Raw genomic sequence first — 12366 nt, forward strand, 5'->3', positions numbered from 1 at the left:
TTCTAAACTTTAAAGGAGGTGTGCAATTAGCCAAAACTGGGTTCAGCACCTTGAATATTTCCTTCAGAGTTTGTACTAAAATGCAGAGTGAATTCACACCAGAGGAGAAGGCTCTTTCTGTACAATACTGTATTGTATTTTACTGTATTTTATGGATTTGCTTTTGTAATTTTGTAAACTGCCTCGATCTTTTGGAAAGGTGGTATATAAATTATTATTATTATTATTATTATTATTATTATTATTATTATTATTATTATTTCTAGTATAGGCCAGTGAGCTTCAGTGTTAGATCTGTAACAGTTAATTTTGAGATAAAAGACTTACTTTTACAAATTTGTAACAAGAGCAGTAACTAACAGTTTTCCAAGAGGGAGGTGAAATTACAACTGTAACTAGTTCCTTTCCTGTGCCAAACCCAGGGAAATCCATACCTTTTAAAATCATCCTTCTTTTGTTGATGTGATGCATAGGTAGTTATCCCTTGGCATAAAACAGATGTCAGTTTGCCAGGAGATTTAGGGGGAGCAGCAGGGTCAGGCAGAGGTGGCATTCTCTCAGCCCTTGTCTACAGGATCAAGGAATTCCAGCGCGTATCCAAAAAACCCCCACAGACACCCATTGTGGACTCTCCTGGTTCACCTCCAGGTCACAGACTAGCTTCGGGGGAAATAGGAATGGCATAGATCAGATGTGACAATTGCCCAGGTACCATTTACCTCCAGGATGGGAATAATGCAACCTTCCAGAGAGGATGGACTAGATCTCCCAGCCAGGGCTATGGAACCAAGCGTTGGACTCTGACTCTGGCTTCTCTGTTATTTGACACCAACACCTTCGTAAGTGGCAAATGTACAATGTCCGAATTTAAAACAGCATTAAAGACCAGTCCTGTCCAGATGAATATTTAAATTATGAATTTTAAATTATGAATTGCAAATGGTGGGCTGATTGCTTTGGTCTTATATGTTTTTTTTTAAATTGAGGCTGTGTTTTAACTGGTATTATATGTTTTTAACTGATATTTTGGGTCATATTTTAATCTGTTACAGTTCTCTGCCTTGATGCACATTTATTTAAGTATTAAATACTATTAAAGATATTATTATTATTATTATTATTATTATTATTATTATTATTATTTACTAATAACAACTTACTAATTAATTACTAGGTCTTGTTTGCATTGGGTTCCCAGACTCTGCAATGCCCTCTTTATGATGGTCAACTGGCACCAACACAGCTATCCCTTGTTCCTCCCCAAACATATCTAGGAAGATAGTTTGATTGTTCAGATCATTACCACATTTGTTTCTAATGCTTTTTCATAGAATCACTGAATTATAGAATCATTGATTTGGAAGGGATCTCAAAGGCCATCCAGTCTCACCCAATTCAAGCCAGGTACATGCAAACATTTGTGTAAAACTAATGTGGTTCCAGAAGATTTAGTGAATAACCCATGACATCAGAAATCCACCAAATAGCAATACCTTTATTGGGTCAAGCAAAATGCCCAATATGCATGTTGCAAGCTTTTGATATCCCACCAGCTTCTTCATCAGGCAAGGTGTTACAAACCATACAAGAGAGGGGAAATGAAGATATTAGTCGTATGCCTGCATTTTGCAGTTTTTGTTCTCAGTTCTGATGGTATGGAGGGGTATCCTTTGCAGGCTGGCAACTGCACCTTCTGACCATGTGGCAACTGGGAGATTCTCAAAGTCCAGGAAATTTAACATCCATTTGCAATCCAGTATATCTCCATCCTTTGTGAGGGCACATGCCTCAATAACCCATGTTTCTAATTGGTGTTGGAATGAGAGCCACAATGGCACCCATGGGACCTCAAAAGAGAGTGGCACAACAGGGATGCCACAGCTGAAAAGGCCCTGTCCCATATCTTCTCACAACATATTGCCATGACTGGTGAGATTCAGAGAAGGGCTATCATGTCATTCTTAACCGTCTCTTCTCCAGGCTAAACCTACCCAGCTCCCTAAGCCACTCCTCATAGGGCTTGGGGGTTTCCAGACCTTTCACCATTTTGGTTGCCCTCTTCTGGACATGCTCCAGCCTGCCAACATCCCCCTTGAACTGTGGTTCCCAATTTAAGCTGCTTCTTGAGTTGTGGTGTAGGTACAATATTAGGTACAATATATGCCTACTGTATGATATTTGTAGTATATATTCTGGCTCTTTTCTTGTTGTTATTTATTGCCCCGTTGTTTTAAGATGAAAGGCGGGTTCAAACTAGTTGCAAGCCATAAATTAAAAAGGGAAACAAACAGACAAAACAAAACAAAACAAAATATGGTGCACCGAAGACCTGCCATAAACATGTCTCTGGGCAGGAATGCGCGTTTCCTTGAGGCCCAAAGGCAACACCTGAGTAGAAATGCCACATTTATCTTCCGAGGATTGTCTGTGGGATTTCCCAGATTTGCATAGACAGGTTAAGTGTGAGAGACTGATGGTTATCAGGGAAGGAACCAAGCGATTTATTTTGGTGGAGCTATCACAAGTGGGCAAGGGTGACTTGCTTGGAGAAGGGAATGACCGCTCTCGTCCTTTCTCTTTCTGCAGGTCCCTGGCTATCGGCCATCAGTATTCCTCCTTGGGAACCCAGCCCATTCTCTGTGGAAGCATTCCTGGCCTGGTGCCCAAGCAACTCCGCTTTTGCCGGAACTACGTGGAGATCATGCCCAGCGTAGCTGAAGGGGTGAAGATTGGCATCCAGGAATGCCAGCACCAGTTTCGTGGGAGGCGATGGAACTGCACGACTGTCAATGATAGTTTGGCTATCTTTGGACCCGTGTTGGACAAAGGTGAGTAAAGGTTTGGTTGAAAGATTGGCCAGAGATAGACAAGAAGGGAGAAAGAGGAAGAGGAAGAAGTCAAGAGTCTAACTGGTGAAAATTCTTGAGAAATGTGCAATGGTTTCTGGCTGCTGCCACAATGTGGGATTAATGCAGTTTGACACTACTTTAACTGTCATGGCTTCATCTGACATGGTGATCCTAAGACAAGCCTATCATGGAGTTTTCTTGGCAAGGTTTGTTGAGAGACAGTTTTACCAGTTTCTTCCTCTGAGGCTGAGAGAAGGTGACTTGCTCAAAGGCAGGTTTCCATGGCCACACAGGGATGTGAACCCTGGTCTCCAGGGTCATAGACCAACTGGCAGAGAAGGTTAATGTATGCCAAAACTGCAAATCCCAGAATTCCGTAGGATTGAGCCATGGCAGTTAAAGCAATGTCCAACTGCATTAATTCAGCAATGTAGATGCAGCCTCTCTCTGTTTCTGTCTAACCAGCTTGGGAGTCAGAGGCAGTGAATGTTTGGTGAGATTTAGTATGAATCCCTGCATGCAGAGTTATGAGGATTTACTATGCCATGCCATTTTATTGTTGAATGAGCAATTGAAGCACAACCAAACATACAACTAAATAAGTCCTGTTGCCAGTTTCAGCTGCAGCAGATGGATGGGCATTGACTGAGAATCCCATGCACAATAGCATTGCATGCACCACTTCATCTCTACAACCTTGAACTTAATGTGGATGCTGAGTATCAAATATAATGCCTAAACATTTCTACAAGGAAGCATATGTATTCATAAGACACCCACAGGATCCTGGCCAGACTGTAGTTGTAGCTTTAGTTATGGCCCAATGCAGCATAAATGTGTGGTCAAGTTTGCAAAATGGCTGTGGGTCAGTGATGGTGGCTGTAGAATTAGGGACTGGAACATTACTGGTCAGAGCTATGGTGTGCAGTTGACAATATAAATGCTGAAGACCTAATTTCTATGGTAGTTGGGGAAAGAATAATGTACATATATTGCACTAATGGGGTGCCAGCAGTGGCACCTGTATGCCAGACTCAGCTTTGGCTAAGACCATGTGATTTTCACAAGCATTCTGTGGTGAGAATTAGCATCACAGATTAGATTTTCAAGAGATGAATTCCCAAATGAGTCACAGAGTTAAGTCTACTTTCTTGGAAGACTGATGACTTTCATTGGAAGTTTTTAAACGGAGGCTGGATAGCCATCTGTCAGAAATGCTTTCAACGTGGGTTTCTGCACATTGGGCATATGCGACTTCCCAGATCCCTTCCAAATATACAATTCTTTGATTCTGTTGCATTGATCCAATAGATTAGCAAGATGAACCCGTTCAATCAACTGCTGAATGGCAAGCCAACAAACAGCTAAAGATTTAGTAGATCGACTCCAGGTGGGATGGACAACAGGAATGAGGCATATGATTCTTGCATGCTACATCAGATATTGCAAAGAGTTCTGTGAAACCTTAAAGACTGGCAAATTTATTGTAGCATGGGTTGTCATGGGTTTAGGACCACTTAGGGTGCTTCTACACTGTAGAAATAAAGCAGTTTGACACTAATTTTAAGTTCTGTAGCTCCATTTTATGGAATCCTGGGATTTGTAGTTTTACAAGGTCTTTACCCTTCTCTACCAAAGAGTGCTGGTGCCTCACAAAACTACAAATCCCAGAGTTCTGTAGGATGGAGCCATGGCAGTTAAAGTGGTGTCAAACAGCATTATTTCTACACTGCAGATATGCCATTACTCAGATACCTAAAGCATCAAATATATATGCCCAGGCTGAAATACAATACTACAAAGTCTTGGGAGCCTGGATTATTAGCACTGAGACTAGAAGGAAATTAAAATGCAAGAAGTACCAATGGTGACAATTACCTTATGAACCCTGGCCCATCACAAAACTGTTAGGAATAGCAGAGGCATCAGTGGCGGTTTCATAAAGGGCCAATGTTAACAAGGTAGTTGACACTCCAGGTTGCTTCTGTTCTGTGCCATCAGGACCGCTTGGTTTTGTTGTGTGCCTTCAAGTTGTTTTTGTCTCATGGTGCCCCAAGGCAAACCAATGTTGTTGTCTTTCTGGCTAGATTTATTCAGAAGGGGTCTGCGTTTGCATTTGTCTGAGACAGAAAGGTTACATGTCGCCCAAGATCTCCCAGGGGATTTCCACGGCTGAGCAGGGATTCGAATCCTGGTTTCCCAAAGGCCTAGCCCAGCACTCAAACCACTACATCATGTTGGCACCGACCCTTTAAAGGAAAGCTAGCCAAGAGATGGTGCTCTGTAAGCGCAGCTGAGATCTCGCAAACTTAGGGCTGTCGTTTTCTTGATTAAATACATTTGTCTGCAAAGTGGCCTTCTATTTTTCCTATTGCTTCCACTTTATCCAGAGTTATCATCTTTTCTAAGGGATCACATATTTTCATGCTATGTCCAACGTACAATAGCCTCAGTTTGGTCATTTTGGCTTCTATGAGGAGCTCAGGCTCGATTTGGTCTAGGATTCAATTATTTGTCTTGTTCATGGTCCTTCTTATCCCTAAGTCTTTTCTCCAATGCCACATTTCAAGTAAGCTGATTGTTTTCCAGTCAGCTTTCTTTATTGTCCAGCTTTCATACAGAAATATTATTCGGTGTTATATCTTTACACTTGAGAATCTTACCTAGATCCTTCATAGCTGCCTTTGCAAGTCTTCTTAGGATGTATGTACACTGTGTAAATAATGCAGTTTGACACCACTTTAAATGTGGTAGTTCTATTCTGGGATTCTGGGATTTGTAGTTTTGCAAGGCCTCTAGCCTTCTCTGTCAAAGACTGCTGATGCCTCACAAAACTACCAATCTTAGGATTCTGTAGGATGGAGCCACAGCAGTTTAAATGGTGTGAAACTAAATTATTTCTACATTATAGATGCACTCTTAGCCTTCGGATTTCATGACTAGAGTCTCCATTTTGATTGATAACTGATCCGGCCCCCAGATGTTTTATCTGAAGAATGCTCCCCACATCTGAAGAAGTGGGTTATGGATCTAAACTGGCACATCTCAAAATATAACTTCTGAGTGTAAAAACCAGCTGTATTATATAGATAACAAATGAATGGATTTGGTGCCCTTTCAGATGTGCATATTGGCACAAAATCATTTCATTTGTATGCTGCCTTTTGCCCAGAATAGGACCCAATGTGTCATGATGTGGGGTTGCTCTACAAGGTACTGAAAAGATGGGGTACCAGTCCTTTGGCAATGAAAGGGGAGATTTGACAAATCTGTAGGGCTCCAAGGCAAGAGAAGCAGCCTTAGATCCTTAGATCAACTCTTCCCATTGCCAGGCATCATGTTTAGCAATAGGCCTCCAATTCTTCTTTTCAAACATGACCTCCATTGAGGTCAAAAGCCATAGTCCTAGGAAAGAGGTGGCCCAGAGTGAACGAGACGCCCTTCCCCTTCACGGCAGCCTTGGTTTTACTGGTCTAGACATAAGCCTTTGAGGATGTAATGATCAAAACACTTGGCAGCCCCCTTCCACTCCTCTCCTCCCCAAGGGACCAAGAGGGCTGGGAAGATTAGCTTAGCCTAATGCCAGAGCAAACACCAATTGACCTCCTGTCAGAAGTGCAAGGTGACCTCCCAAATGCATGGAAAGGCAGACTGTCCTGGTGGCTGTTTGTATACTTGACCTTCTAAATTCACCCTTGGGAGGCTGGAAAAGCTGGGATTTTGCAGTAACAAGCAGTCTGGGGGTCTTGCAGAAAGAGGAAAGAGTCTTCCCTCCCCTTGTGTGCACCTAAGGAGGCTAAAGTGGGCACTTTCTCTCTGTTTATTTGCAGTTCTTATATACAGTCGCCCCTCAGTTTTCACGGACTTGAGATCTGTGGGTTTGATTATTCACGGAGGGGCAACCTTCATTAAAGTTAATGGTGCACGCACCCATGAGACGTGCACATGGCTGCACGCAGGGGATCATGGCCGTTCATAGCTATGGGGCTTGAATATACATGCATTTTCAGAACAGATCCCCCACAAATTTGGAGGGAGGATTGCATATACCAATTTAGCAGGGAATAAGTACCCAAAAGGCACCAGATGCCATCTTTTGGATAAGGGAGTGTTTTGCCATTGGATAAGGGAGACTCAACCTGTACACAGTTATTAAATAATGTTGTCCCTCCTTGAGCCCAGTAAGGTGTAGTGGTTTGAGCATTAGACTACCACTCTGGAGACCAGGGTTCAATTCCCTGTTTGGCCGTGATCCCTACTGGGTGAGCTTGGCCAAGTCACATGCTCTCAGCCTCAGGGAACGGCACTGCCAACCTCCTCTGAACAAACCTTGCCAAGAAACCCCCATGATAGGGCCATCTTAGGGTTGCCATAAGTCAGAAACGATTTGAAGTCACATGACAACAACTCAGTAGAGAGGAGCCAAAAATACCTGTCAACATTTTGGGTTGTTCTTAAAATCCTAAAAACATAAGAAGAGCCATTTTGGATCACACCAAAGTCCATTTCTGTAAGTGTCTTCTATGTCAAGGGAGGAGTGAATCCATCCCATTTTAATTCAAGTTCCACAGAATCTGTCCAGGGTGCTGAACTGTATTTCTAAATCAGGGTTCAGGACTCTGGGAAGCATTCAGCTTAAAACCTAGAGTGGGTTCACCTTCTCACCAACATGGCAACTACTAGTCACTTCTGGGCCAAACTAGTCCAGCATTCTCTTCACATCACGAAGCTCACCAGACAGGTCTCAAATCCCCAAAACAGTGATGCCTTTCCTGGGCCAACCAAAATTCACAAAATACATGTTGCAAGCTTTCAAAGCTCCACTAACATCTTCAGCAGGCAAATATGGTTAAAATCATACAGGAGGGGGGAAATTTTTGGGCAATCACAAGGCTGCATTATTTTCAAGATGATGTTGGTGTTGTTCTAAATATGGAGGGATATCTATGCAGGCAGGCCATTCCTCCTTCTGGCCATGTGGGTACTGGGAGACAAAGTATTTCAAAGTCTGGGAGAGAAAAGTTAAATGCCATTAGCAACACAGAAAGATATTTCCTTTGAGATCCAGGATGTTTGTGAGGACACAAACCCCTTCGCTAGGCAAAGAACATTGACTTTCTTGAGAACCCTCCATGCTTTTTTGCATTAGGAAAATTTTAGGTGCTGTTTGGGTAAAACATGTCAAATGCAGTCCCAATGTAATCTCAGAGCAACTATATTTTTGCTACCTGAGAAGCTTTCCTCCATGCCATGTGTTGTTGTTGTTGTTGTTGTTGTTGTTGTTGTTGTTAATTGAGTGCTGTAAAGTTTGCACAGTGCTTTACATGACAGACATCAAGACAGAATAAAATGGCAATAATGTAATAATAAAAGTACAGAGGTCAGGTGGACCAGTGGTGAAATCAAGCAGTCTTCTATCACATTTGAAGGCAGCAGAGTTGTTTAGGGGCTCAGTCCCCCAAAATTCAGGGAATGGCTAGAGGGTTTGTAAGGTACATGTGGGAGACTATCATTGCTGCCCCTCAACATCTGCCACCTGAGGAAAGGTGGCTTTTCATATTAACAATGATTGCAAGACTCCTTTGGTGAAAAGAGCATTACAACAGAAATGTTGTTGTTAAAAAGCATGGCTCCTTTTTGCTAAATAAGGGTATACTATAATGTATGGGAAAGATCTGGAAGCTGAATGATTTTTGCTGATTGGAAACAATCTGTTTGTGTGTATGTGTGTTTTCAAGTACTTTCGTCAAATTACAAATCCCAAGATTCCTCCCTTTCTCCCAATATGTGGCAATGTACAATGTTATGAAAGCACAAAACAATTCAAAAATGAGTAGGACAAAGTACCAGTTAAAAAAGCATTTTAAAAGCATAGTGCAATTTAAAGACAGTGTGCCGATACCCTGGCAAGATCTGGCTCTCAGAATGAAGCTTATCCCTGTAAATGTATCATTTGAAAACCCTTTCACCTGGGGCATGTGTAAATGCAGAATTTGGATGCAGACAGCTGATTTCATGATACATCTTTTCATGCCACTCTTAAATTACAACAACCCTCCACAGCAATTTAGGCTAAGATAGATCATGACTTGCTGCCAGAGTCACTTACTGTGCATCTACACGCTATAGAAATAATGCAGTTTCATACCGCTTTAATTGTCATGGCTCTATCCTAGAGAACCCTGAAATTTGTAGTTTGGTGAGGCACCAGCACACTTTTGTAGGGAAAGCTAAAGACCTTGTAAAACTGGAAATCCCAGGATTCCATAGGCTGGAACTATCACAATTAAAGGCTGCTGCCACCCTGCAGAATTAATGCAGCTTAGCACTTCTTTAACTGTCATGTCTCCATCCTATTGCATCCTGGGATTTGTAGTTTGTTGTAGCATCCCAGTGCACTGACAGAAGAGGCTAAATAGCTCACAAAACTACAAATTATAGAATTCCATTGAGCCAGGACAGTTAAAGCAGTGCCATACTGCATTATTTCTACAGTGCAGATGCACCCTAAGTTTCCTTTGGAGCCAAACAGGAGAAGAAGTCCCAGGGTCTGCCTCATGCAAAATTTCACCCTGTGCACCGATCCGCCACACTGGAAAGTGACACCTTTCTTCATTTTGATGCCTCAAAAACCAGTCAGACCAAAAGGGGAAAAAAGGAAGGTGAGAGACTGGGTTGTAAGAGGGGACTGCTATTTCATAACTGAAGAATGTTGTCCCTTGAGGGAGAATCCAGCCACCCTTCAGCTCTGCTTCACCTACAGCAAGAGAGGCAAGGTGAGGGGGCGGGAGAGGGAAAAAGGGAATAAACATCTCAGACACATTCTTCAGGGCTCCCTCAGGGGAAAGAACATACTTTTGCTACCAAGGAAAGAAGCTGGATTGCAGAGCTAATGGAAACACCAGGCCTTTGCAGACAAATCTCTCCACTCTTGGAAGCTAAAGCCTGAACAAAGTGTGGCATTATGGTCCCGTCTTTCATTGCTGCTGTGGTTGTTGCTTGTTTGGTCAAGTTGGCTTGGATGTCATGTTGTTGGGCACCTTCAAGTCATTTCAATCCTATGGCAACCCTAAGACAATCCTATCACAGGGATTTAGGAAGGCTGAGTGTGTGTAGGGTTGCCATCCCTGAGGACCTCCAAACTGGGAAAAATGTAGGACAAGGTTTAAAAATGTAGGACTTTTTTTTAAATTTACTGGCCAGAAATTTTTTTAGAAAGGTCCTACATTTTAAAACCTTGTCCTCCTTCCCGGCTTGGGAGGAAGTCTCAGCCTCCTCTCAGGCTGGGAAGGGGTGCGGGGGTTGCCCGTCATTGCGGCCATCGCCGCGGTGGCAAGCAGCCTCCTCCTCCTCCCAGGCCCCGGCGAGGCCTTGGAGGACTCCGCAATCGCGGAGCCACCTCCAGGGCCTCGCTGGGGGGGGGGAATCTGGGGGGCGGGGCCAAACCAGGGCGGGACCGTGCTGACCCATCCCAAACCGGGAAAGTCCCACCCCCAGGCAGGATATGGCAAGCCTAAAGCTATGTGACTTATAGTCACTTATGGTCATCAACAGCACTGCCCAAGTTTTGCAACTCACAGCATCCGTGGCTTCCTTGGTGCAGTCAATCCACTTGTCATTTTGGAGCTTATTGCATTAACAAATAAGTCAGTATACCTCTTCTGGCTTGAATTCAGGATCCAGGATGCCCTTGGATGTTATCATACCTAAATTGCCACCTATCTAGCTGGGATGCCACTGCTCAGATGCATCCCAGGTCAAAGCCTCACTCAGCCTTTACTTTTTCAAAACCAGGGAGCTTCCAATTTCAAAAATTGGCCGGTTGAGTGAGGCTTCGACCTGGGATGCATCCGGACAGCAGCATCCGGCCTAGATAGGCGGCGATTTCGATATGATAACATCTGGGGTCATCCTGAATCCTGAATTCCAGCCAGGAGAGGTAAGCCAGTTTATTGGTTAATGGAATAAGTTCTACAGTCTCTTCTTTTCCTACTGCCTTCCACTTTGCCAAGTACAGTATGTTCATCTTTTCCAGTTAGTCATTTTGTCTCATGATACGCCCAAAATACAATAGCCTGGATTAATATCTGTGGCTTCTTTGGAGAGTTCAGGCTGGGTTTGTTCTCTGACATTTATTCCTCTTTCTGGTACCCGTAGATCTCTCCTCCGGCACCACATCAAAGGTGAACTGATCTTCCTATCAGCTTTCTTCATTGTTCATTTCCCTACCATGGCATTTTGTTCCCTCCTGAGGTCTTTAGCATTACATATTGTGGTATTAGCTGTCTGTGTTTCTTGTGAGCCTCCTTCTGCCTCTCTTCTTCTACCTTCTGGACCTCTCTTATTATTGTTGCTGTTTCTGTCCTCTCTCTCTCTCTCTCTCTCTCTCTCTCTCTCTGAGTGTGTGTGTGTGTGTGTGTGTGTATGACAAGCTCTAAGCAACTGTAGTTGATTTGTTGCTGTTAACCACCTTTGACTTGACCTCAAGTCATGGCAACCCTATGAATGAGACATCTCCAAGTCTCCCTGTCTTCAACTGTTTGGCTCAGTTTCTTCAGACTCAGACACATGGCCTCCCTGACTGAATCTAGCCATCTGCTGTGCAGTCTTCCACTCTTTCTGCTGCTTTCTATTGTCCCTAGCATTACATTTTTTTCAAATGATTCAGGCCTTCTCATGTGTGGCCAAAATATGACTGCCTTGGTTTAGTTATCTTGGCTTCTGCAGTATAGATGCAGCCAGAGTCTCAGAGAGAGTTCAAGCTTGATCTGCTCCTGGGTCCATTTGTTTCTCTATTTGGCCATCCGCAGTATCCCTCTCAAATGAGTTTATTTTCTTTCTATTGGCTTTCTTCACTCTCCAGCTCTCGCATCCATCCATAGTGAAGAGGAATACCATGTTGTAGAAGCAGATGATCCTCACTTTGGTGTTCAGTGTTTTATCTTTGCATTTTAGGATCTTGCTGAGTTCTTTCATAGCTGTCCTTCCCATTGGTAGGCTTCTTCTTATTTCTTAACTACAATCTCTATTCTAATCCATGTTTGATCCAAGGTATGGGAACACTTTGACAATTTCAATTTACTCATCATCTAGGATGAATTCATATAGATCTTCTGTGGTCATTATTTTTGACTTCTTAATGTTCAGTGTTAAGTCTGCTTTAGCACTTCCTTCTTTGGCTTGCTTTAGTAATTGTTCCAGGTCTTTTTTGTTTTCTGCTAGGAGTATTGTGTTGTCTGCAGATCTTAGGTTGTTGATGTTCCTTCCCCTGGTCTTCACTCCTCCTTCCTTTCAGTCTAAGCCTGCCGAGCATCATGTTTTCTGTACACAAGCTGACCAAATAGAATGAAAGGATGCAGACTTGCCTGACCCCTTTGCCAACTGGGGGCAATTCTTTTTCTCCATATTCTGTTCTAATAGTAGCCTCTTGTCCTGGGTACAGGTTATGCATCGGGACCATCAGATGTAGTGGCACCCATTCCTTTGAGAGCATTTCATCGTTTTTCATGATCCATGC

The 12366-nt window shown here is 43.1% G+C and overlaps 1 protein-coding gene across 1 annotated transcript in view; it reads left to right on the forward strand.

The window, feature by feature from the left end:
* The first annotated feature begins 2686 nt into the window (after window positions 1-2686).
* Window positions 2687-12366, forward strand: part of WNT3A (Wnt family member 3A) — a 38604-nt gene continuing 28924 nt past the window's right edge. The window contains exon 1 of the mRNA XM_042477272.1: window positions 2687-2828. Coding sequence (XP_042333206.1) covers window positions 2702-2828 — 127 coding nt within the window. The 5' untranslated portion in view covers window positions 2687-2701. The remainder of the gene's footprint in view (window positions 2829-12366) is intronic.

This window comes from Sceloporus undulatus, chromosome 6, assembly GCF_019175285.1.
Source record: "Sceloporus undulatus isolate JIND9_A2432 ecotype Alabama chromosome 6, SceUnd_v1.1, whole genome shotgun sequence".
Taxonomy (NCBI): domain Eukaryota; kingdom Metazoa; phylum Chordata; class Lepidosauria; order Squamata; family Phrynosomatidae; genus Sceloporus; species Sceloporus undulatus.